Consider the following 25,329-nt stretch of genomic DNA (forward strand, 5'->3'; position numbering starts at 1 on the left):
ATTTGGTCGTGAGAATTCCGAATATAACTTAAAGTTGTATTTCGAAATATCAAAAACTTAAAAAAAATATTTTAAAAAAATCACTTTTTTATAATTATATTTTATTAAAAACTACAATTTCAAAAATTATGATCAAACATAAATCCAACTCCAACTCTAAAATTCCAAAAAAAAGTGATTTTTTTTTTATATCTATGGAAGTATGGATAAATGGGGCCTAAAATTGCAGAGAAATAACTAAAAGGAAAAGTTTTATCTGTCATTCAAAGAGTTTTTAAAAAAGGTCCAAGTTTTGTGACACTCTAGTGGGGGTCTTCAATTCATGATCAGTGTGAGAGACCTGGCTTACCTAAATTAGCACTCCTCATGAACAAATCGTTATTCGAACTTGTTCATACTTTTCTGTTCAAGAAAATAATCAAAGAAGTTTGTAGTATGGTACAATGATCCAGTCTTAACTTTCTTAATTTTTCTAAAATAAAATTTTGATACTAATAAAAACTAAATAAATTGTAGTAGTACTTTTGATAATGTATTAAGGAGTATAAAGTTTGAATTTATCCCAAAATCCGATTAATCGTGGAGGTTGTGCCGTGAAAGATGGTGGTAAATTGTGGTTAATAGTGGTGGTACATGGATAGTGGAGATAGTTGGTGTGGAGATTGCCAAAGAATCCAACACAAAACTTTAAGGCCATGGGCGAAATGGATTTGAACTCTTGTGAAAACTTGTACACAATTGGGACAATTACAGCTAACACCTCCACCCTTGTTACTCAGTTCTTGATTTTATATGTGGATTGATTCTTTTAGAAGATTAAAAGGTGGACCTTGATTTAGTAGATCAACATGCTAAATAGGGGTATGAAGTTGATATCAGAGTGGCTCAATGGGCTCAATTGAAGAAATAAAAACCCATAGCATTAAGGTAGGTGGAGTTATGGAGAAATATAGTTGTGCAAACCGGCTTACCAAAATTTGGATTGGATATCATGTGATAGAATAACATTCCATTTAAAAGCTTAAACTATTATAAAACACACACTTTTAATTTATTAATTATATTGTGTCTCGGCACTCACCCTCAAATACAAGTTTAATTATTTTTCATTGGCCAAACATGTGAAAATTATTTGTTAATAAGTGGCGGTCAGAATCGAACTCATTACTTTTACTTGCTCGGATACCATGCTAAAAGTGTGTGTGAGCATCCAACCTAAAATTTTAAGATTGTGAGTACGGAAGTTAGGACCATTTAAACCCCTTTGAAAAACTTTATACAACCGACGCAGTACGTGATTGTGAAGTGGAAGTTGCTTGTAATGACATATAATGAAGGTGGTTGGTGGTACGAGGTAGCTGCTGGTAGTGGTGATGACAAGCGATAATGGTTGTGTGGTGATAGTTGACGATAATGATTGGCGGTGATAACAATTAGAGAATTGATAAAAGATTACATTCACATAAAATTTTAATAAGTGAACGCTTTGATGATTTTAACTTCATTCAAAATCTAAATTATATTATTCAGATATTTTCAGAACTAATAAGAGTTTATGAAAGAAAATAAATACACGTAATATGTTGAAATTTGACTAATTTAGATGTAAACCATCCAGGCCTTAGGGATATCACAAGAATACGATTCCGAAAAACCTTTTGTTCTAAGTGAGAGGAAACATTGATGTAGTCTACTGCATAAGTATCAAAACAGTCGAAGTAGAAGGAATGTGGACAGAAACAAGATAGGGATGGAACCATGTTATGATTTCTTTTTGAAAATAAATAGAAAATGTAACTTATTACAATGTGGAAGTAGTCATATCCTCAAACCCCTTCCACTCCGGTTTGAGAGAAATCCACAGCCTGCCTTGTCTTGAAGCCAAAGCAAATATGCATACCTAGGAGCGGTAACAGAGGTTATCAAATCCCATATAATCGTTGTTCTCCAGCTTCTCGATCATTTTTGCTATCCCCACACCACCTGCCAATTACCCAACACAACTTTTTATGGTCAAAAGACAGAAAAGAAGCAATGGGCAGAAATCAATATATGAGGATGAAAATACCTAAGCTGATTGCACTGGTAAATATTGTCATGGCCAGTATGAATATGATTATAGAAGCCCTTCCAAGAAAAGCAATTACTCTTCTTACTACGTGTTGACCGACTAGTGCAGCAATTGTTGCCACAGAAACGAAATAAGTAGCTGCATATTCAAATATAAGCTGTAAGATTAACTTCCTTGTAACACTATTATAGTTACCAACTCTAAGGTCATGAACATAATAGTACTACTTTTAAAGCATTTGACGATAAATTTTCTTATCTTTTTGTCTTTGTTGCTTACCATATGGGACTGGGAAACGCTTCAAAAGGTAATATTGCACAACTGACATGGAGGATGAGAATGTCATTGAAAAGGTTGATGTTGCACTTGCTACCTGCCAATTTGTTTCACTTTGTCAAACAACTTATACTTCATCAACTATTTAAAAATTGGAAGAAAAAAATGGAACAAATCTCTTCTTTTCTTTGTGTCCAGATAACCATAGTAAACTATCTGATAACATTTGTGCAATGAGGATTTACTTGACTAGAGTATTGTACGGTAATGAATCCGATAATGGGTTCGTGGATTCAGCTGAACTCAGTTCTTCTCAATCAAACACTATTTATGTATATGCGAGAGTTTGTGCAAAAACAAGTATTCATGGAGTTATCTATACGTTTCAAAATTTCTCTCTCAACTCATAAACCACTTTGTTTAAATTTTGGATCCACTGGAATATATGTACAAGAAAGAAGTGTTTAATAACTAATACTACTAGATAGAATATTGGGTACTTTATAGCAAGGTGTACCTGGGGAGGAATTCCAAGTTCAAGGAAGAGAGGACCTAAGATGAAGCCACCTCCAAGACCAAGCAAACCGCCAACAATACCAGCAACTATCGCACAACAACAGTAAAACAAGAGTAGATGTGGCTTCCAGCTTGTTATCTCCTTTCCTTTTGATGCTATCACCCTTGTCCCCTTGTACAGACATACTGCTTCATATAATGAAACCGAAACAGCTAGAGGTACCTAACATATTATATGAAACCATTATCTTGCTTGCTCATTCTTAAATTTTTGTATACAAGTTTGACAAACTAAATTGGATATATGCACTAACCATAGATGTTAGAAATAAGTTACTTCCTAAAATATATTGATAGCATCAAAGTTCTTCACACTGTCAGTGTAAGGTTAAATGTTTTAGGTAATAAGTGTGTAGCAAGGTGCTTTACCTGCAAGAAGTTTAAAATCCAGTACTCGATGGAGCAAGTCACGGTGTAGGTCTGCAAGCAGATAAATAAATAACCATTGGTCAAAAAAAAAAAAAAGAAGCAGCATATGAGTATGCGTTTGAGAGACTACAAAGTAGGAGTTTATTCATAAATTGCTTACCTTTACAATTTGAATTGCAAGGAAACCCACCCAAACAAACATTAGAAGTCCCAATTCTTTCCAGTAAACATTGCGAATCATGGGAACCTAGACAGGTGAAGATTGGAATATTAATTAAAACCTGTAACATGCACTCGATCAACCATAGACAAGTTGTTAAAGATGATCGGATCAAAATTAGTCAAAGATATGAACAGAGCATGTACTTACAGTGTCATCTACATTAGCTAATGGACCAGTAGGAAGTGGCCTGTATTCCCCTTCAGACTCTGCATTTGAGCAGACGATCAAAACCTTGAATATACCTGTCTATTTTAATTGGCTTGTTTCGCTTTGGATTTTCTTTTTTTTATGTCCTTCAGGATCGTGACATGTCTACTTTCTTTTATCTATTTATGAAATATGTTACTTTCACTTCTTGTATATCTCTAATTATGTTTCAAGTTGTTTTCATGTAATTTCACCTTTACATTCTTGTTATTGCAGAACTAAACAATGCTAAAGATGCCAAAAACTTACCTGGCTTGGACTCTGACTCCAACTGCAGCTTGGCAGCTTCCTGCGATTATTTTGTAGCGCGATATCAAGTTCCAGTGAGTTCTTGAAAGGAAACAAGTATTAACTTATGTTTTTTGGGATTAGGTGAAGAAATGTAAAACTCACCTTTTTCATTATTGTTTCCTTCTTCCATGTCTCGATTCCTTTGAACAATGCCTTTGACGAGGTACCTAAAACATATGTATAGTACTTTAGCCTTTTGAAAAGCTCGAAAAATGTGCAAGGCAGGAATTCAGGAGTTAAGAGTTCTAACATTTCATCACAGGTTAAACTAGAAAACAAATAATAGTAGTACTAGATTTCGGGATCGAATATTTACCAACAAAAAGGATGATAAGCAGGACAGTGACCATCCAATCAGCAAAGATGACATTGAAAGCGACGCCAATGCTAATACCAAGCATGAGCATAGGTTGTAAGAGCAAGGCCAAGTCATAGTCTATTATGGGCATGTCTAGTGATGGGTGCCTCAGCCTCATGTTGTAGTACACTGTTGATCCTGCTGCTCCCATTATCATGCCTTTTAATGAAAAAATCAATAGTTTAGTGCTCGACAAAATAAGTTACGACGAAAATAAGTATATAAAATATACTTTATGCTTGATAAGCTTTGAATGACATACATTTTGAAATAGCTGTGGATGATTTTGGGTCGAAACCGATGATAAGAGTTAGCATTGGAACGAAGATTCCACCACCTCCAACCCCTCCGACACTTCCCAAGGCTGCACCAAAAAATCCCACAATGGATCCAACTACTACTCTCCATCCAAACTTCATCTCCTGTTCCGAAAGAAAAACACGCACAGTGATAATAGTTAGCTAACTTTCGATTATACGTTTGTATGCGTTTGTAGTTACATCGGCTAAATATCTTTCTATTTTTGCAAAAAAGCTTAAACCGGTTAGAAAGAATACATTTTAGTTACATGATTATGGAGTATATATCTCAACGTACTCCTCGATTGTGATTTGATTCTTTTTTATTGGTCAAACATGTGGCAATATTTTTGGTTCTTTGGTGTGAGATGTGGTTTAATTTGAACCTAGGACCTCTACATGCTATTTTATCATGTTTAATTGTATGACTATCATCTAAAAGCTATATAGTCATATTAGAACAGACAGAGATCCTGGCAAGTTCGAGTCTCACTGTTGCTAGTATCAAATTCTTTTTACATACTTCATCCATAAAAAGAAATCATACTCACACGTGAGGGATATTCCGAATAGTCATGTAATTCAAAAGAAAATTCATGAATCACAAGAGCATGCATGATAGGGATCATGTTGATGTGGCTAAATAAGATTTCAAGCCAAAGGGCTATAAATTAAGCAGTAAAAGAACTGATAAAGCTTGAGTATTACCGGCCAGACGTGCTCATAAGAGGACCTCCCATTCCACAGGAAATGCACAAGCTTTAGTGCAAAACCTTGTGGTTTCATTTCATTATTCTCCACATTAATGTAAGTTGGCTCTTTGTCCTTGAGAAGCCTTTCTGCACTGCTAACATCACTTATGGTGAATAATCCCCAGCATAGTATCCATACTGCTGTTAGCAAAAACGCCTTCAGTCTATGTTTTAACTCTTCACTAGCCATGATCTTTTCAATTAGACTTTATTAGTTAAGAACTAGCAAGGTATATATAGTAGCTAATTCCCCTGATTCCTTTGAGTTGATTGGCTAACTGCTTCCTCCACTTTCAAGAACCTAATGGGAAAGAGCAGAGGAGATGAAAAGATAATCTCAAGATTGCATGCTTTGAATATCCTCTATTGCCTACATTTTATAAGTTGAAAAGGCAGTAAAAGTTTCACTCTCTCTCCGCGTTTGTGAGAGATATGGACAGTTTACGTGTTTACTGTTGTAGGATTAAGAAAGAAAGAAATAATTTTCATCCGCTAAGTTGTACCAAGTCTAAAAGAAAAGGGCAGCCCGGTGTACCAAGTCTAGTGGGAATTAAATTAAAATCTTAAGACTTTATTTGTACGTTTAACCTATTATAGTAGATTCGTTTATCCTTTGTATCGGTTTGTTAATTATTGTACTCCTCCGACTTATCATAGACATTTACCTGTAATTTGTCAATGCATAAGTCTTAAACTCAATATTAAGTAGCGTAAAACGCAACAATTTAGGAGGAAATAAAAGTTCCAAGCTCAACACGAAATGGTAAATTTCCATAGCCTTCACGTTGTAGAGTCAAACTCAATGTACCAAAATCTTGTTCAAGATATAGTACTAGGGTTTGTTTACTACGAATTACGTCTGCACTCAACTTCCATTCAAAATCTGCAAAGGTTACTATTATTGTCGTGTACAAGCAAAGGGAGATTGACAAGAAATTCCCTTTTTTGCTTCTACTCCACCATTTAGGAATCAAAATTCCATACCAGAAATAGAAGGAAGCAGTGTTGTTTGTCCTACTAATGTGAAATTTCCAGGAAACCCTCTAATTCACCATCTTACGCACGGACATAGCCATGGCTGACGGCATGAATTTCAGACCATGAAATTACTTGATATATTTCTTACTGGTACGATAACACACACAAGTGGTTACTTGATATTTAGAACTGTATCAATTGTGGAACCAAAATTTTCAGAGATTCAAACATAAAGAAGTAAATACACGAAGAAGCTAAGAGTATTTAACATTGAAGGTCATATTCTCTCCGTACTAATTTAAGTGTCTTACTTTCCTTTTTGGTCTGTCTCAAAAAGAGTCTCTTTTTGTATTTAGTAAGTTGACAGTTCAAGCATCCTACATGACAAGTTTAAAAGTTAAAACCACAAGATTCAAAGGACATTTTAGTACATTACACATATATTTTATTTAAGATCACAAGATTTAAAAGTCTCATTTTATTTCTTAAACTTTGTGCCTAGTCAAACTAAGACACAGAGATTGGGACGGAGAGAAATTGTACAACTTTCGTGGCAGATCAATGATTCAACAACAACCAACCCACTGTAATAACACAAGTGACGTGGAGTGTACACAGACTTTACAGAAGGCGGATCCATGATTTGAACCTTTAAATTTCTACATTTCAACCTATAGCAGTTTTGATATTAACGGTTCTAAGTTTAATGTTTATTGAAACCTTTACTTTCTGCGTGGATAATACTGGATTTGTTGATTCATATATCCAAATTCCAGTCAATTTGATTGACTAATATAGATATAACACTAAACATATTTGGATTTTTCTAGGAAACTTCAAAAGATGTAGTTAAGCGATCCTGGAAGAACAGAATCTTGCTATAAGCGTGGTCCAATTTGGTTGGATCACATATTCACTTGTGCCTTCACGTTAAAATCATAAACGAAAAGCATCAACTATCATGTTGTAGAGATCCTATTCTTGTTCTTAAATGCCTTTCTTATCTTATTCTATAAGTTCATGCACATTTTACGCGCTTCCAAGTAGTAGGATGTTTCTTTTAGCACATACCAAAATTTCGTTTGTGATATTACCTGTTTCGCTTATCAACAGCTGCCAACATTATTCCATTTTTTTGCACGGATTGCCCTTCTTTTGGGGTGGCCTTTAAATTTTGCCCTTCGCTTGGGTACCTGAGGTTCTGGGTTCGAATTTCCGCTCAGGCATAAAATAAAAAAATAATTTCGCAAGGCAGGGCTAGGGGGAGTGTATGCCGGATCCGGCATAAAGTCCTTAAGGAAAAACTAAAGTTATGCCGGAGGGGGCATAACTTTTCCTCAAGGCATAGTTTAGTTATGCCTTATGGGGCAAAACTTTTCCTTAAGGAACTATGCCTTATGGGGCAGACTTTTAATTAAGGAATTATGTCTTATGGGGCAGACTTTTAATTAAAGCATAACCAAAAGTATGCCCCATAAGGCAGAACTTTTTTTTTAAGGTATAGACTTTGCCTTATAAGGCAAACTTTTAGTTATGCCTTAAGGAAAAATTCCGCCTTATGTGGCATACTATAAAAGTTTGCCCATTAAAAGTATGTCCCCACCGGCATAAACTTGTGAAGGAATTACCAAAGTTATGCCGGACCCGGCATACTTATGCCAAGTCTGCCCATAAGGCATAAGTATGCCGGGTCCGGCATAAGTTTGGTAATTCCTTAATAAGTTTATGCCGGTGGGGACATACTTTTAATGGGCAAACTTTTATGTCGGACCCGACATAAACTTATGAAGGAATTACCAAAGTTATGCCGGACCCGACATACTTATGCCAAGTCTGCCCATAAGGCATAAGTATGTCGGATCTGGCATAACTTTGGTAATTCCTTCACAAGTGTATGCCGATGGGGGCATAGCGAAATTTAAACTCTGCCTTGCAATTTTTTTAAAAAATTTTGACTGTGTGGGGATTCGAACCTGAAACCCATGGGGTTTAGCCGAAGGGCAAAATTTAAAAATTTCAAATATAAGGGGCAAAATTTAAAGACCACCCCAAAAGAAGGGCAATTCCCACATTATTCTAGCCTCGCAGAAAAATGCCGTCTAGGCTATTTGGCTGATCATCTTTCACTTATTATCTTATCTGCTTTAAATAATGCTTCTATCATCTGATGTTAATATTATAACAAAAGAGCATAAAATAAAATTATTACGTTTAAATAGGAATTAAGATTTGTTCATACCTTTACCTCAGATCTTAGCATGCCTCTTTTCAAATTTCAACATGACATGCTTTATATTTGAGATGACAAATTTGATACCAATATACTTGCTTGATTTTAATTGTGTTACACAAAAAGGTCGCTAAGAGGCCACACACAGACCTGTAAACCGGTAAACACTAACTCGCACCCAATTTTTATTTAAGCCATAGAAGTATACATTTATCATTATAAAGTTAAAACTTAAGATGAGAATCCGCATCCACTAATTATTATTAGTAACAAGTGTATTCAAAGATATACATGTATTAATTGAATTGATGTAAATGGCATATGTGAATTTTTTCACCTATATAAAACAAAACAAAAAATGATGCCACCTAGGGCTAAGTGCCTAAGTGCGGTGCGCAAAGGAAAGGGCAGGAACAAAAATGCTGTTGGACTGATGAATTCCAAGCATACTCTCCTCAACATTTTACGTTAAGTTACTGTACAAATTGGTTATCACGGCACGTCCATAGGTTAATTTTTGATACAATTATCTCATGTCCAATATCCGTTGGGCAGACCATCCAAATACGCATAGCATAAGATAGAACCCAGTGAGATGAAGAAGCACAGGTATTTCTCCCTTCTCAAAGTTCAAACTCGAGACCTTCAATTCAAAGATGAGGGACTCTCATTCATCTGACACACCATTGATATTATATGTCACACTAAAGCCTGAGACACATGATATAGAAGTCCCTATAATTTTCTATATCGTTTTTACACTGGACAAATCTGTTCTTTTATTACCATTTTAAGTATCATTCTACAGAATTCCAGCCATCTCATAAAGAAATTTCAAGACAATATTTTGGTAGGAGATACGGAGTAATATTCAAAAACAGATACACTAATAAAATATGGTAACATGAGCCGATAGTCTGTTCAGACGTACAAGTACCCAGAACAAAAACATTAGCGCACACAGATCCCCAATAGTTCGCATTTAACAAGTTCACATAGAAGTAAAGCAAGTAAAATATCAAACAATTCCAAAAGCAGACATAAAATTTGATAACAGGGGGTGATGCGCTAAACCATCATCTTTAATGTTGCCATTCCCGAAGTAGTCAAGCAGGTATTCCAACAGAAAATTGCATTTTCACAGAGTTATCAGTAGGCCATATCTCCTGCGAGACAAAAAATCAGAGAAGTCGAGTGTGGCAATATTATTAAAGGATAAATTAAAATTACCTACATAGCATTTGGATTTTATTGCAACCTTACCACAGCAACACAAGCTGAAGCATACTCTTCATCATCAGTAGTCATATTCACGAGAATGTGACCTATCTGAATGCTTGTAATCCCGGTCCCTTTCTTTTGCCTCGGAGGCCCCGTGGTCATAGGCATAATTATCCTCCTCCATTAGATCATAACGATCATGATCACGACTGGCATCTTTGTAGCGATCATCACCACCTTGTGCATCTGGATTCTCATAGTCTCCTCGACCTTGGTGGTGATCATAATAGTCATAATGTCCATGATCATCTTCAGGTTCTGCATGATCATAGTTCCTTTCTTTGTCACCATGCCTTTCCCGCTCATGTTTTGATTCAACATGCTCATAATCATATTCTCTATCACGAGAAATCCCACGGCCCTTGTCCACCTCACCTTCATAATCCCTACCTCTTTCCCTATCCCTCTCACGGTGGCGATCTCGCTCACGGTCACGATCTCGGTCTCTATCTTTGCCTCGCTCACGGTCGCGTGTCCTGTCACGTTCGCGGTCTCTATCACGGTCTCGTCCGCGATCTTTTTCTCTTTCCCTAGTTCTCTCACGTTCCCTATGATGCTTGTCATCTCTGTCACGTTCCCTTGGCCTATCATGAGAACGCTCACGAGATTTTTCTCTGTCCCTATCTCGCACCTTTTCACGGGACTTCTCCCTATCCCTGATAATATGGGAATTCATAATGTGTCAGATGTGAAACACATTACAGCATTAACTCACACATTTTAAACTAAACAGGGTAGTGAATCAGACAACTCATCCTTGGAGAATGTCTGAATGACAAATTGCCAGGAGAACACAAAGAATGCAGAGCTATAAATGCATATGTTACCTGTCCCTGTCATCTCGTGCTCTTGGCTCCTCAGAGCGAGATGCTGCCCTTCCAGGCTGAACAACCTCTCTGAAAAATTAAAGGGGCAGAGTCGTCAATAATTAAAAATCCATGTAAAAATTTAAGCCTTTCACACGACGATCATACCAAAAAGGCCATCTAAACATGAAAAACTACTTTGAAAATATTTACACGACTGATTATCATACTGAATGCCAAACAATCATAAATACTACTTGTATCCAAGATGTCATGCATAGATGTTCAGAACAGCAAGTCCTTTTTAAGAAAGAAAAAACACACAAGCTTAAGCATCTACAAAAACAAGTTGAATTCAGAAGCAGCCTATACCAAGTACAGGAAGCAGATTATGTCAACTAGAAGCAAACATATGCATTGTTGTCTCTAGCAAATTAGAATTTTATGCAATGTGCAACAATAAAATCAACTCAAGCAGAGAAGAGAGACATTTGCATTGCATTTTTTACTCCATAGACAACTGCAACCATTATTGCACTAAAGAAGAGCTATGTTCAATGTTCTCTTTAGCACTACCCATATGTACATATGACTAACACTCTAACAGCTCATGGAATACCTATTAACATCTTCATTTCCAACTCTTGTTGTTCCAAGTCCACCACCAAGCCTGCGGGGACGCCAATTGGGGACTGTTCTCCCACGTTCAACATCAACCAGCACTCTTCTATTATCAATCTTCTTTCCATCAGCTTGTTTATATGCAGCTGAATTATTATCCAAGGAATTAGAATTGGAAGTGTGACAGAAAAAGACAGAAGAACAGGAGTTAAGAGAAACCTTTCATATCCCGTGTATGCACATACTCAATGAAAGCATAACCCCTTGGTTTATTGTTTGTCTTGTCCATAACCAAGCGAACCTGTAACTCGAACAGTTTATGAAATTAACACTACTCATAAGAATTATGATCATGTTTGATGCAGCGGTCAAAGAAGTTTTGATTTTATCCAGTCAACACAATTAGGTACAGTAAGGTCCTAATGGCACGGCAGGCACTATGCCTAATTAGCCGTGCTCACCTTTGAATCAAAGAGCTCCCAGGCGAGATGCATCACCATCACTGCTAGAGTTGCACAAGAACTGTGGCCTTATGTTTGCAATACATTCTAACACCCCTTACCAGGGAACATTTTAAAATAAAATAAATTATTATAGAAGTACAGTCAAATACCAGGTGTCTCCCGAAATGCTTGAAACTTTTTTGATAGCCTTTGAATCCACAAGTAAAATCTTAGTAGCATAGATGGGATGTAAGAAGAATAAAGAAGAAGAGAACAAGGTCGATACTCCCTATAATTTTTTACCCAGCATAGGCAAGTATCAATCTCCATTGTTGCTTGGAATAAGAGGCCAAAGATAAATTGCATCATTGCTCTGCTCATCTAAGTGTTCAGCTTTGTTTCATGTAATGAAGCTCGGGCTTGGAAATTGAATGGTTACGTTTGGCAACTCAAGAAACAAAAAGCTACCAGAAATTTAAGTTTTGCCCTTACCAGGAAAATACCTAGGAGTTGAACCTCTTTACCTTTATGGTTCTAGAAACTAATGGAATACCAGAACGAATAATACTCGAAACTAATGATATCCAAACCAGGATAAGAGGACAAGTCATCGTAATTGAAGCCACTTTTACCTGTGTCATAAGGACATACTTGGCAATCTCACCCTTATGTTACAAAGCAAATATATGTGTAACTTCACGAGGAATTTTCATCCATTTTCAGAGTGCAGCATGCACCTCAAAGCACCAGGAAAGAGTGTAGCAGTTCAAACAACAATCAGTTCTTAACTACAGCCTGAAGAAATGCACCCGGATGTACAATTGAAAGAAAGAATGTGGACTTGAAAACTTATAGCATAAGCTATTTTTTTTTTTCTAATATTCGAGAGCAGTAACGAAGTCCCGAGCTAATCAGTTTATTATTTAACAGACAACTCCCAAATTCAGTAACTTTTTTATCAAAATACTAAAGTAGGATCCAAATGCCATAGAATAAACACATAAAGAGTGCACGGCACGCGCCTTCAGTGAAGTTTGAAACATATGTAGGGTAATGCGTGGTACTGTTTTAGATACTCCACCCTCATTTTGAAGGATTTGATCTATAAAGACAACATTTGAAAAAGCTTATCAACCCTACAGTTCTTTGAAATTAGCTGATCAAAATCTGCTTTAAAATAAGAAGCTAATTTTTTTTTTATAATAAAGTACATGGAGAAAAGATGCTAATATTGTAAGATGTTTCGTTCTTTCAGAAAACAATAAGTTGTGGAAAAATTGATTTGAGAAACAGCTGGATAATAGGAGGAAGTACCATGCCACCATAAAAGTACACACATCTTACCAACCAAAAGCCAGTAACCTGAGCCCCACAAAGGGATGCTCTATAATACCTACCCGCTTGATTGGACCAAAAGCCTCAAATTCGCGTTTAACTCTGCTTTCTGTTGTCTCATAATTCTGACAAAATGAGAAAGACAGTCAACAAAAGTAAGAAGATATTCACAAGTAACAGCAAATATGATCTAAAATGATCTTTACTCACAAGTCTTGCAACAAAGAGTGTCTTGTATGGATCTCCAGTACAATTTGGGTCGCTGCTAGGATCATCTGTTCGGCAGAAAAAAACAAAAATTTAATCCAATTTTAACATATAATATGGCTTTCAAATATTCAGAAAATCAAAATCTCTTAGGCGTTTAATACATTTCTCAAGCTCCTCAGCAGCCTTTTTAGCACCCTCTTCCAGCCGTAGCTTGTGGATCCTAGCTCTTCGTTCAGCCTGCATTCAATAATAAAAGCATTATATGTGCATAAAGAAAGACATACACAGATTCACCATAGGCAGTAATTGTGTAATTGCACATCCTATTATTTTCTCTGGAATCAAGTAATTTTTCTGAACCAGAATCTCAGGCCAACCAATCAACTGTCATTATATCAAACTAGTTGGATAGCTAATCCATATCTCAAGATTGGACGGAAATAGTAAAGATAACCAAAACAGTGATTAATTACTCCTCTAACTATAGGCACCACATTTTTCCAAAACATATGGATCCACCCAAAACAATCATAAAAGGAAATCTTACCGGGGTTTCAACCTCAGGGACCGGTGGAGCATATTCTGGATCACCAGGTTGAGCGAAGTGACTAACAAATTGTGCCATCCCTGTAAAACAAATGAGAATATCTAAGCATTATACAAGATAACTGAATAGACCAAGAAATGACTCAATCCATGAAGACTATTAACCTGTATAAGAAGGGCATTTTCTCTTCTCAGGAGGTGGTTTGTACTCCAAAGGTGGTCGAGGCTCAAATAGCTTCAGAAGATTAGCTGTCAACCCAGTTGGATGACTTTGACCAATCTGCATATATTACATATAATAACAAAGATATAAAAACTTGCAGCACCAGTGAAGAACAAACGAAAAGATTGCCAATACCTCAACAGCCTGACAACATAGTTCTCCTATTATTACTTTAAGCTAACTATCTAGTCACACTGTATATTTGCTATCATAAAAAGCACAACAAATATGAATCTCAGACAATTTCTAGCCTCATCTCACTAAAATAAAAATAAGAAACCTAGAGTTGGAATTGGACCAGTTCCAAAACTCACGAAACTAGATTAAAAGCACCTACCCACTCACTACTCTAAAATGACAAATCACCAACAAACCAATAACAACATTCTAAATCCCAAACTGGGGCTGACATATGAATCCTCAACATCCGTTCCGCTCAACCTGTGCCTGTTTTATTCCAGTACTTAACATTTAAACTTCTGGGAAAGTTTAGGGGTACCTTTTTTTTTCTATGACAAGGGAACCCGCAGCCGCTAACCTTTGGGTGCACACAGGGTAACCCCGCTCCTATGCAATAGTCCACAAACCACACAGGAGAGATAACCCGCACTAGGCAAGCCCCGTGCGATGAGCTCGACCCGGAAAGCAAATCCCCTGTGAGTTCGAACCTGAGACGTCCATTATGGAAGGCCCATGCTCAAGCAAAGTTTAAGGGTGCCTAAAACTATGTATTCCCTAAATCCCACACCCTACATTGACAATCTCTAACCAAACTGAAAGAGGGACTTATTGTGAGTTTACCAACAGCAACTAAACCATAATCCCAATAGTTGGTATATCCTATATGGATATTTCACTAATACCATACAAATTGAAGCAAGAGCAGGAAAAAATCATTTAAATTCTAACCTAATATACATCGAGAAAGAACCTAAAACAAAACCTAAGCAATCAAACAATGTTAAAAGCCCTAGCAATAAAGAGAGCAGATCGGGGAGAAGGAGTTACCAGCTTGAGTTGCATGACATTAGCGCGATTCTGGGCCTTAGCACGGGCCTGAACGTTAGGGTTGTTACGCATGAAGGCATCGTTGAAGTCTCCCATTTTCGCCGCCTAGGGTTTTTGCTTCGCCGCTACAAGTGTGTGTAGGTTATATATGTGGGGAATGGAGATTACACAAATTGATGGGGATGGAGAAGTTGGCTGAAAACGGCAGGAGAAGCAAAAATAGAAAGCAAGGGTTTATTTTACGGAGAAGAGAGGACGGTTGGGTTATATAATAATAAACTCGACCACAGACTCCCATCATCCCGAGTTCTTTTATTTTATTTTATGTTTTATGTTATCTTTTGTCCTTTTTTTACATATAAGGGTCTAAGAAGAAAAAAGAAAAGGGAAAATGAGGTGGAGAAAATTAAAGTTCACACCACTCAGAAGGATCGTTTAGTTATTTAGGATTTTAATTTGGGTATGGAATTTAAAAAAAAATAAAAAAATTAGCCATCATGGCCATTTTATTAATTGAAAAAACAAATCTTACTTAGGTAGTAAACGAGAATTTGGAACTGCACTTATCCCATATTTGGTAATTGATATCAGTTTATATCCATAAAAATGCTATACTAATATTTTGATATTGTCTATTCTCTATTGAATTATAATCCTAGATAATTTTAATTCCAACCAAGCGACCCCTTAGGGATTTGCTAGGATGGCTGGGAATGAGATCCCCACCCAGTAAAAATTTATATAGAAGCATGACATGTGTTTACACATTACTTTTAACATTGAATTATGGTTAATTAATATTATTCGCATCTTATTAAATTACTTAACTATAGTAAAGTTATATGATTTAGTGTAAACATCGAATGCAGATAAATATTTACCTTTAATCCGGGTCATTTTTTACATTTCAAAAATAAAATAAATAATTCAATTCATTTTTAATGGCTATTTATGATCAACGAGATTCATTATCTTAAAAGGTGAGAAGGTATCGTTTTATTGCCCCAAAAGAATAGTAAATAAATGGAATTTACTCTACTTTTTCTTCTCATCCATATGATCAAAAGTATTCTTAATCTGTTTGTTATTACTTTCCACAATTCAAAAATAATTGTAGTCGTAAACAAACACATTTATTCGATATTTCTTGTAATTTTAAACAATAGGAAAGGCATTTTAAATGTTTAGAGTATTGATAGTAGTTTTAGAAAGTTATACCTCAAAGTAAGAGTAACCATTTTCAAAATCGAAATTTCCAACAAAAATCCATACATAACAGACTTTGGCATGGAATTGTTATCTACTACTAACACTTAACTCTTCATTGTCTAACGTGGTGGTGACTAGTCAATATGTCTAGTGTCTACCCATCCGGGTTAAATCTTTCTTGAGAGAGTGCACGATTTTGATTGCAAATATCACACCTCAAATAAATCATTATTACTAGACAGCCTTTTGGCAGAATAAAAAGGTATGAAAACCACAAGAAGACATTATACAATAAAATATGATATACACTACAACATACAAATGTACATTCAGTGCTGTTCTCCAAGTGCTGGAACCAAAATATTGTACAACGTTGAGACAAAAATGATACTGTACTATATATATAAGCATAATTTGCTGCTATGACTTTGATTTAGTAAAAGGTATTTGACATAAATCACGAAAGAGGTAAAGATCCATTAATTGGATCAGTTTTAGGGAAGAAGTCAAAATGGCTTTTTTGTCGGAAGAAATCAAGCTTCAAGTCTTTATCTAGTTAGCACTTCATCGTTTACCCCCCTGGTGATGATCAAGCTCTCTGGAATCACTGCTTGAGGTTGAGGAGGAGGAAGGGTTGAGTCCATAGTCACTCGTTGCTCCATATTCACTGCTATCGTATTCTTGGGTTGATATCATTTTCCTAAACTTGATCATGTCAGCATTGTATGCACCAGTATCGTAGGTTTCAGAGCTCCCACTTGAGCCAGTCTTTGTGCTGTCACTCATGTCTTCCAAAGATGAATCGCCATCCAAGGCTCGCACAATCTGTTCATTAGAATGTGCATCACTAATTGTCTCCAGATTGTAGAAGATAAAAGGAGCATATCCAATGGGTCTAATTGCAATGGTATAATAAGATATAAGTTCCCAAGAATAGATTATGTGTAAGGTGAACCATAAAACCATGTACTAACCGGACTTAACATGGGGGGGTCTAGTTTGATTGCTCTAATCTAGAAGACGACATACCTGACTCATCTTTGGACGTCTTTTAGCAGAATGGCGAGTGCTAGCAGCAGCACAGACTACTAGCCGACGCAGCTCATTTGGAACAATGTTTCCTTCAAGAGGAGCACCTACCAATTTGTCATATTTTCCCTCTTCCAAGGCTGTTTTAAGAAGGGGCCTAGCCTGTTCATATTCATACATTAGGTTAATACGGGTATGTATATACAAAGATTAGAGTATAAATACACGTTTAAAATCTAGGTACTGTCGATGATAGTGCATGAAAGATGAGAACTTGAGATCAAGAGCGAACCCAGTCTACTAAACTGTCCTCCATCATATTGCTAGGATCAACAGGTCGCTTCCCAGTTATGAGTTCCAAAAGCACGACTCCAAATGAAAACACATCTGATTTGTCTGTTAGCTTGCCACTTGATGCATATTCAGGAGCTAAGTACCTGCAGTATGTCAAAAGGTAATTTTCCTTACATAGTAATCCTCTTATAATATTCCCAAATTGCAAGTTTTTTGAAGGATAGAGGTTTTTTTTTATTACTGAGGCCTAATTTCTTCCGGATGTTCACATGGAAAGTTACTAAAGTACATAACTATCTTATACTTGCTCAATCTCAAATTCAAGGACCTGCATCTAATACTTTAGCCACGAGGTTGAAAAAATTAAAATGACTTCCAAAAAATTTTCATGTATGCTAAACATTGGTTTTTCTGGCCTTCAATGTGCCTATCTCTTGCCTAAGCTACTATGACTGAGAATATGAAAAGCTTTCTGAAAATTAGAAACCATTGAAACCCCAAAACAAAAACATCAAACTGATTTTCAAGAGATTCTAAAGCTTGCTCAAAATTATCAAATTTGCTAGGCTTTTAGATTTGATAACATGGCGTATGATTGGATTTCGACCAATTAAGATCTTTTGGTAAGTCTGTGGAAACATTTGAAGGGAATAGATTAGCTCACCTCTAAAGCTAAAAACTAATCTTCACCTAGTATTTCTTACCTCTCAAACGTAGAGAAATGCTATGATTGACTCACCCGAAAGTTCCCATAACACGGGTGGAGACATGAGTAAAGTTGTCAGAAGAAAGCTTAGCCAATCCAAAATCTGCCACCTGAGAAACCAGAAACTCTCTTGTAAGTCCTAGGTCAGCATGATTATTAAGCAATGCTTCTAATGAAAGTGGAGATCTTAACGTTTAAAACTAACATCCCAAATTTCTTGACATATCAAAAATATACACAAAAACAAATATTCAATAATGACTAAGAATATTTTTACCTTAGCTTCAAAGTTGTCCTCAAGTAAAATGTTTGCAGCCTTTATATCACGATGGATAATTTTAGGATGGCCTGTGTACAGAAACAAAGGTTTAGAAAGAGAAACAAAGAGATAAAGAAAAGAGGAGCAGTGTGGAAATAATATTATCATACAATCTTCATGGAGGTAAGCTAATCCTTTGGCTGATCCCAACGCAATTTTAAGCCTTGTTCCCCAATCCATAACATGGTGTCCCTTCCCTGCAATCAAATTTGATTTAACCACTAGTATGGAAAGCATTTTCAACAGTTCAAATGTTTTTTTAAAAGGATTTAACTCATATATACTTAAAATGTAAAGAATTTTTAAGCTATCAATGTTTTCTCTCACTTGTAGTAGCACGTAACTAGTCTTATTTTTCGAGCTACTAATCCCACTTTTTAAAATGACGTGATAGTGTAAGAATCCTTTAAACTAACTAGTGTATATAAGCTCTTGCGGAAGTCCTTCAACAATGCAATTCTATACTTAATTAGGAAGTCATTTTAAGTGGCACAAAATGTATCATAAAAGGGAGTATTCAGCGACAGGGAAAGTACCATGAAGATGGAATTCCAAGGTTCTGTTGGGAACATACTCATAGACCAACATACGCTGGCTGTCAGCAATGCAATATCCAACAAGAGAAACAAGGTGGCGATGATGAACTCTGCTAATGATGTCAACCTCTGCCTGAAATTCTCGTTCACCTTGTCCACTGCCTGACTTCAAACTCTTGACGGCTACCACCGTTCCATCAACCAAAACACCTTTATGTACATACCCAAAACCACCTTGGCCTAACACATTTGCCTTAGAAAATCCAGAAGTTGCTCTAGCTAGCTCCTCATAAGTGAACTGACACTTGGAGAACCCACCAAGACTCGGAGATGGCACAAGAGCTTGCCCATAGGCAGTAGAACTGTTGTCGCTACTTGAATAAACTGTGGTAGGAACCTTAATAATGTGATCCACGGGCTTAGCACCTTTGTAGTATGGATCAATACCGCCAGCACCTAAAAACAAAAATATACACAGTCATTTGGATGGTGAAACCTCCTGTAGTTATTGAGTTTCTCATGGAAACAACATGAAAACTTGAATAATTATGACAGAAATTTGAAATGCCTTTTGGCTACCAATTTTATGAAAAACCAATTATTTACTCTGTATGCTGATATCTCTGCAACTAAATTTTCCACATTAACCTGTGTACACTCACTAAGAAAGCAACTTTATACAATGAATGCACCTTAACAAGCTATATAGCAAGTGATTCCCTTTATTTTTTTCCTTATACTAAGAGTGCATTTTAACGAAATTTTGTGCTATGCCACAGATACTTACTACTGACAATTGGCCTTGCTGCATGTCCTCAGCTTGATGTAAGAAAATTATGCAATGTCACTATATATAAGTTAAACTCTTGCTTATTATCAGTTGCTTTCAAGCGACTTAATAATTTAAAAATATTTTAATTTACAATCTTATGCAACTTATACTCGAAACGAATTAATCTACCAACCTTTAGGTGGACGTCCAGCACCGGGAGTAGGATCGGTATAGTAGCGTTCTTTCTTTTTCCTTCTCCAGTAAATTAAGCAAACAACAATAGTGGCAAAAACCAACAATCCTGCCACTGCTATTCCAGCAACTATAATCATGTCAGATGAACCTGAACTAGACGGTGGCGAGTCATTGTTGCTTCCTGAAGAACCAGCTGGTGGTTTCTCTGGATGGTGCTCAGCAACTGGTTTTTCTGAATGTGCTGGTTTTTCTGAAGGTGGTGGAGGAGGAGATAGTTTTCCAGCATGCAATGGAGGTGGTTCTGAGGAAACTGGGGGTGGGGGAGAAAATGTAGGTGAGGTAGGAGGCGGCGCCTGATCAGGAGGTGGTGCCGTAGGGGATTGTGGTGGAGGTGAGAGTACCGGTGGTGATTGAGAAGGTGTCGGTGGTGGTGATGATGGTGATGGCGATGATGGAGGAGGAGAGTTATTTACGGGTGGTGGTGATGAAGGTGGAGGAGAATTTGGGGGTGGAGATTGTGGGGGTGGGGAGGTAGGGGGAGCTGGTGGAGGAGATTGTGGCGTTGATGATGGTGGTGGTGAAGATGGAGGATTGGAAGGAGGAGGGGTTCCATTAGTAGGAGCCGAGGGAATAGTGCCATTTTTGCCGGACGGAGCAGTCCCAGGAGGTGATTGCATATTTCAACAACGGTGAAATTTCCGGACCCCGGAAATTCAACCTCTCCTGTTAACTGCTCGTCTCAACAAATCTTCAATGCTCCTACATTTCCATGAAAGTTACATGGAAAAAAAAATGTTACCATTACAGTTAAACAATATAATTGAAGATCCTATATAATATTACAATGTAACATGGGGTGATTGATTCTCTTTTTTCTTTCCTTTCTTTTTTCCCGTCAACATTGTTCATTTTCTTAAGTCTAACAATTTGGACATAGAGAAGAAACATATATATTATAGAAAAAGAGAAGAAATTTACCTGAATGATGTATGAGAACGAAGGGTTCTCAAAGGGGAGAAAGAGAAATCTTAGCATTGTGATGTACAAAGAAAGCCTACCCCTTCCCCCGCCCTTACCCCAAAAGCAGTTGCCTCCTACAAAGAAGGATCTATCTCTCTTCTCAACACACACACAAAAACTTTTTATTTCTCCCACTCTCTCTCTCTCTCTCTCTTTCCAATTTTTTTGCTTTTAAACACCTCTTATTTAGGATGGAAAAAAAAAAAAACCTCTTATTCAGGCCAAGACTAATCCGTTACCAAGAATGCTACGTGGTTAATGAATTTTCATCTGATCACATGACAATTGTCACTGCCTTAGGCTCTTCCCTTTCATCACTTGTAATAAATAAGGCCGTTAATACAATGTAGAATGTACACTCTGGCTTTTGCTTCGAGGTCGTGTTTCATGTATTATTTCTCGTTTCGCAGGAGAGGCAGTATGCAAATATGCATGATGGAATCGATGTAGCAGTTCAGTTTGTCTAATTGACGAACGAAGTACTAAGTAAGAAGTTATACAAGAGCAAAGAAATTGAAAATTGGGAGATGAGATAAGGAGTAGTGCAATTGGTCATCAAGGAGAAAAAAGATTGTTGTTGAAAAGCTTAATGTTGAAAAAGAATCAACCTATTCAATTCAACAATCTGCTCATGTTTATATAACAACGGGAAGGACCAAAACTGAAAACTAGACGCAAGAAAGTCAAATGAATTCAGGACAAAAACATATGACACTACTGTCTAAATGAAACAATCATCAAGCGCACTACTTCTTCTTCTCCAGATCGTGTGCCATAACAAGGCTGTTTATGTAGGGTAAGAACCTCTGAGGAGTATCCACTCGTCCCGGACTCCCCAGTGTCTCAACAGTCTGCGCCCTCAGGTGATAAAAGTATATCGCCTCATCTGTGTGGATCACCACAGTATCACTGTCAGTACAGGGTAGTACCTCACAAGTAAAAGACTCCTCCTTGGGGGGTATCCACCAAGATTTAGACACTAGAGTACGAGGCTTCTTGCTTCCAAGATTTACGCTGACACTGCGCTTCAGGCTCATGTCCACGCCTCCATAGATATCAATCACGAAAACATTTCCACTGTCATTATAAGCAGTAACATAGCACACCTCATCTCCTATCTGCGTTAAGGCACCACCATGTTGCTCAGATTGAATAACAGGTACACGTAGGACTGCTGGAATCTCATTTTTCACATTGAATGCTAGCACTTCATTTGATGATGTATTCCAGTAAGCCACCCCCTTCATATAAGATCCTCCACCTGCAAGGCTTGTAATATTTTCCAGCTCTAGACAGTCTGAAGGAGAGCACCTCCATGAATCTGATTCAGAATCGTAAACCTCAAAGCAGACAATTGGATGATCAAGAAGAGGGACTGCAGCCACCACGTGATAAAATGATTCAATATTAAACTGAGGATCAAATGCTAGAACAGCTGCTGGATCAGATCCATGGTAATATTGAGGAGGAGGGAGCTTTTTCCAGTCTTTGGTTGCAGGATTGCAAACGTAGTAACTGTCCTTTAACCCCTGACAAAGGAGCAACCCACTGCTAGAACTTACAACTTTAACTTTATCAGGCAAGAAACCAAGGTCAGGACTCGGGACTCCATTCGCAGAACGATGCAGAGACAAAAATGTAGGAGGATCACCTTGAAAGTCCAGTCTTTGATAAAAGTAGCCAGAAAGTTTCTGGAATGTAAAACTTTGATTGTATGCGAATAATGGACTAGCTATCCACTGATTCCATTCTTTGGAGACTGCCCGAAACTTCATCAATGATTTAGCAGGGAGGAAAGGCAGTACATCTCTCTTCGCTACATCTTTGATCTGCATGTTCACTCTCATTATGATATCTGCAGGAAATTCAGAAGCTTTGTTCCCACCCTTCTTATAAGCAGCAGTCCTCAAGTCATACTCTGCAAACTGCAATCCAAACCGAAAGACTTGTTAAAAAGGTATAGTAATCAGGAGCAAGAACGATATCCTAACTATGCCGCATTCTTGTACTAGTTCGGATGATCTATATGAATCATTTGTGCCCACTCTTTTTTTTTTTGGCTGGGCATGTTGTTCACTCAGAAAGACTCATTTAAAAGTAAATGTTCATTAATGTCAAAAAATTAAAAATTAAAAATGGGAGGAGGAACAACAGAAGAAGTAGGACTAGAAAGCAAGATCTTAAGAAGTAGCTTCTCAGCAAAACAGAGAAGTACAGATTCCCCATGGATAGCGGATTAGTACATCTGGACCCAACTTAGCTTGGAAATGAGGCGCAATCATTGTTACAATTGTAACTCTAGGTAAGCTGGAATATTGCAGAATTGAGATCCAAGGACTTATCATCAATAGAAACAAAGGGAAGGAATTTATGAGGACTAACTTACACCACTACCGACAAGAAGAAAACTTTAATGTGTCTGCCAATTTTGAGATGGAGATAATAGCAATCTCCACTAGAAAGAAAAAACTTGAAACACAAAGTGTACACCATGTTCAGTACATTTCATTTAACACACAAAAATGACTTTAACATTCAACAAGAAAAGCAAAGGGGTTCAAGTTTTGTTTCTTGGGATCATTTTTTGTTGTAAACTTTAACCATAAATATGTAACAAGGACCATTAACGAATTGGAGTACATTATGCTCTCTTGATCGAAGAGAAGATGATTAAAATAAACTAGAAAACAAAACAAAAAAAAAACAAAAAAAAGAAGGAGAAAACTGTACCGAGCTAAGCCCACCACTCTGAGGTTTAATAGCAACAGAAATGTCCTCAGAGTCCTCAGAGTCAAAAATGTCGTCTTCGTCCCAATATTCATCAGAGCTATCAATCATCATGTCGTCCTCCAAAGTTGCCATTGTTCTGCATTAAAAGATGGTCATAAACCCTCAAAGCATCAACTATGAACAGCCAAAAGAATACCCCAGAAAAGAGAGAGTTCCAGTGTTAAATCACGAACTCATAGAAGGGCATAAAGTAGTACACTATAATCTATAGATACACAAATCAGAGCCTCTATTAGTTATAAAAACTAAAAAGAAGGAAATAATGTATTACTAGCAACTGATAAATAAAGATTTGGAAAAATAAATCTCCATATCACCTAGTATTAGCAGTTCTTGATAACTTGGGTTTCAAGAAATCAAGAAATTTCATTGTACTGAAAATCAGAAAATCGCAAAAAATGTACGTTTACATATGAAAAACATTGGTCACATAGGCATAAGAAAAAAAAGCAAGGAATCAAAAGGCGATGAAATAAGTCAATCACACATTGAACAGAGCATCATATCAGATACCTTTCACCTTAATAAAATTCCATGGTCAATATAATTCTTGGTCAACTATATATGGCGTGAAAACTCCTATGAAACTAGCCGCACATAATCTAAATAATGTAGGTACATGTCATCAGGAGTACACGGGGAAAAGTAAAAATTAAAAAACGATTGATTCAAGAAATCAAGAAAAAAGGTACGTTCCCATTAGAAAAGCATAGGATCAAAAGACCATTGAAATAAGTCAACCACACATTGAACAGAGCATCATATCAAAGACCTGTGCAACTTTTAAAAAAAAATCCTGTACAACTAGCCGCACATAGTTACGTGTCATCAGGATTACTCCTGGAAAAGCAACAACATAAAACGATAGATTCAAAAACACATCCACAACAATTGAGACATACAATGAACAAAAGAAAAAAGAAACTCATAAATTTTTCTGATGAAGAATTGTAAAATGGATATCTGTTTTCATAAACAGAACACATAGATAAGATACGATTGTAAACATGCGATGATCACCGATAACCAACATAGAAGAATTGGAGAAAGAACTTACAGAGTCAATGCACGTAGATTTTACTGAGTAAAGTTGACGGAAAACCCAAGAAAGAATGTAAAACCCTAACACGACGAGAAAAAAACAGAGTGGAGAACGGAGAGTTCGATAACTGAAGTGAATGCAGTTTTAGTTTGAAGAGGACAGAATCTTAATTTGGCTTTATTTAGGAAGAAATTTTGACAAGGATATACTTGACATATCACAGGCTTACCCGGTCATTTTAGTTATTAACGCTATTTAACAGGTTATTTACTATTTTTACTACATTATCAATAAAGATTAACTGTTCAGTAAAT

General features: G+C 36.8%; 4 protein-coding genes across 6 annotated transcripts; all 4 read right to left on the bottom strand.

Annotated features, from left to right (window-relative positions):
* Nucleotides 1-1,621: 1,621 nt before the first annotated feature.
* Nucleotides 1,622-5,788, bottom strand: LOC132623440 (sulfite exporter TauE/SafE family protein 3-like). Its single transcript, XM_060338197.1, has 12 exons — nucleotides 5,379-5,788; nucleotides 4,634-4,793; nucleotides 4,330-4,530; nucleotides 4,116-4,180; nucleotides 3,972-4,011; nucleotides 3,663-3,721; nucleotides 3,453-3,539; nucleotides 3,293-3,343; nucleotides 2,865-3,086; nucleotides 2,351-2,444; nucleotides 2,069-2,209; nucleotides 1,622-1,983 (listed from the first exon to the last, which is right to left on the bottom strand). The coding sequence occupies exons 1-12, from the start codon at nucleotides 5,610-5,612 to the stop codon at nucleotides 1,901-1,903; spliced, it is 1,437 nt and encodes a 478-aa protein (XP_060194180.1). The 5' UTR covers nucleotides 5,613-5,788; the 3' UTR covers nucleotides 1,622-1,900.
* A 3,707-nt stretch (nucleotides 5,789-9,495) lies between these two features.
* LOC132623169 (U1 small nuclear ribonucleoprotein 70 kDa) lies at nucleotides 9,496-15,399 on the bottom strand. 2 transcript variants are annotated; one of them, XR_009576111.1, is made up of 11 exons: nucleotides 15,104-15,399; nucleotides 14,038-14,152; nucleotides 13,874-13,953; nucleotides 13,488-13,563; nucleotides 13,327-13,391; nucleotides 13,179-13,241; nucleotides 11,558-11,639; nucleotides 11,337-11,484; nucleotides 10,739-10,807; nucleotides 9,865-10,567; nucleotides 9,496-9,796 (listed from the first exon to the last, which is right to left on the bottom strand). XR_009576111.1 is itself a non-coding variant. In XM_060337881.1 (11 exons), exons 1-10 carry the CDS (start codon nucleotides 15,197-15,199, stop codon nucleotides 9,928-9,930), a joined length of 1,434 nt encoding a protein of 477 aa, XP_060193864.1. In that variant the 5' UTR covers nucleotides 15,200-15,398; the 3' UTR covers nucleotides 9,496-9,796; nucleotides 9,894-9,927. The 2 variants fall into 2 exon arrangements, 1 of the variants encoding a protein (XP_060193864.1); XM_060337881.1 differs by having other exon boundaries at nucleotides 9,894-10,567; nucleotides 15,104-15,398.
* A 1,174-nt stretch (nucleotides 15,400-16,573) lies between these two features.
* Nucleotides 16,574-21,319, bottom strand: LOC132623168 (proline-rich receptor-like protein kinase PERK5). Its single transcript, XM_060337880.1, has 9 exons — nucleotides 21,142-21,319; nucleotides 20,162-20,922; nucleotides 19,197-19,652; nucleotides 18,771-18,857; nucleotides 18,619-18,689; nucleotides 18,375-18,451; nucleotides 17,634-17,778; nucleotides 17,342-17,503; nucleotides 16,574-17,137 (listed from the first exon to the last, which is right to left on the bottom strand). The coding sequence occupies exons 2-9, from the start codon at nucleotides 20,838-20,840 to the stop codon at nucleotides 16,877-16,879; spliced, it is 1,938 nt and encodes a 645-aa protein (XP_060193863.1). The 5' UTR covers nucleotides 20,841-20,922; nucleotides 21,142-21,319; the 3' UTR covers nucleotides 16,574-16,876.
* Nucleotides 21,320-21,705: 386 nt separating this feature from the next.
* LOC132622110 (F-box protein At5g49610-like) lies at nucleotides 21,706-25,183 on the bottom strand. 2 transcript variants are annotated; one of them, XM_060336643.1, is made up of 3 exons: nucleotides 24,291-24,561; nucleotides 23,914-24,049; nucleotides 21,706-23,108 (listed from the first exon to the last, which is right to left on the bottom strand). In XM_060336643.1, the coding sequence occupies exons 1-3, from the start codon at nucleotides 24,341-24,343 to the stop codon at nucleotides 21,930-21,932; spliced, it is 1,368 nt and encodes a 455-aa protein (XP_060192626.1). In that variant the 5' UTR covers nucleotides 24,344-24,561; the 3' UTR covers nucleotides 21,706-21,929. The 2 variants fall into 2 exon arrangements, with proteins under 2 accessions (XP_060192626.1, XP_060192627.1); XM_060336644.1 differs by lacking the exon at nucleotides 24,291-24,561 and adding an exon at nucleotides 25,031-25,183 and having other exon boundaries at nucleotides 21,707-23,108.
* Nucleotides 25,184-25,329: the final 146 nt, after the last annotated feature.

The sequence above is a fragment of the Lycium barbarum genome, chromosome 12 (assembly GCF_019175385.1).
Source record: "Lycium barbarum isolate Lr01 chromosome 12, ASM1917538v2, whole genome shotgun sequence".
NCBI classification, from domain to species: Eukaryota; Viridiplantae; Streptophyta; class Magnoliopsida; order Solanales; family Solanaceae; genus Lycium; species Lycium barbarum.

What these genes read in the sequence shown, in the direction of transcription:
- LOC132623169 (XM_060337881.1), bottom strand. Translation starts at nt 15,199, where the DNA reads ATGGGAGACTTCAACGATGCCTTCATGCGTAACAACCCTAACGTTCAG. An exon ending in TGCTGAGGAGCTTGAGAAAT is followed by an intron (nt 13,392 to 13,487) that starts GTATTAAACGCC and finishes TCTGCCGAACAG; the next exon opens with ATGATCCTAGCAGCGACCCA. An exon ending in GCATACACGGGATATGAAAG is followed by an intron (nt 11,485 to 11,557) that starts GTTTCTCTTAAC and finishes ATAATAATTCAG; the next exon opens with CTGCATATAAACAAGCTGAT.
- LOC132622110 (XM_060336643.1), bottom strand. Translation starts at nt 24,343, where the DNA reads ATGAAATTTCTTGATTTCTTGAAACCCAAGTTATCAAGAACTGCTAAT. An exon ending in TCAAGAACTGCTAATACTAG is followed by an intron (nt 24,050 to 24,290) that starts GTGATATGGAGA and finishes CTTTTAATGCAG; the next exon opens with AACAATGGCAACTTTGGAGG. An exon ending in AGAGTGGTGGGCTTAGCTCG is followed by an intron (nt 23,109 to 23,913) that starts GTACAGTTTTCT and finishes TTTGGATTGCAG; the next exon opens with TTTGCAGAGTATGACTTGAG.
- LOC132623168 (XM_060337880.1), bottom strand. Translation starts at nt 20,840, where the DNA reads ATGCAATCACCTCCTGGGACTGCTCCGTCCGGCAAAAATGGCACTATT. An exon ending in TGCTGGACGTCCACCTAAAG is followed by an intron (nt 19,653 to 20,161) that starts GTTGGTAGATTA and finishes TTTTGTTTTTAG; the next exon opens with GTGCTGGCGGTATTGATCCA. An exon ending in CGTGTTATGGGAACTTTCGG is followed by an intron (nt 17,779 to 18,374) that starts GTGAGTCAATCA and finishes GACATACTGCAG; the next exon opens with GTACTTAGCTCCTGAATATG.
- LOC132623440 (XM_060338197.1), bottom strand. Translation starts at nt 5,612, where the DNA reads ATGGCTAGTGAAGAGTTAAAACATAGACTGAAGGCGTTTTTGCTAACA. An exon ending in AGGAAACAATAATGAAAAAG is followed by an intron (nt 4,012 to 4,115) that starts GTGAGTTTTACA and finishes AAATAATCGCAG; the next exon opens with GAAGCTGCCAAGCTGCAGTT. An exon ending in TAGCTAATGTAGATGACACT is followed by an intron (nt 3,540 to 3,662) that starts GTAAGTACATGC and finishes TCACCTGTCTAG; the next exon opens with GTTCCCATGATTCGCAATGT.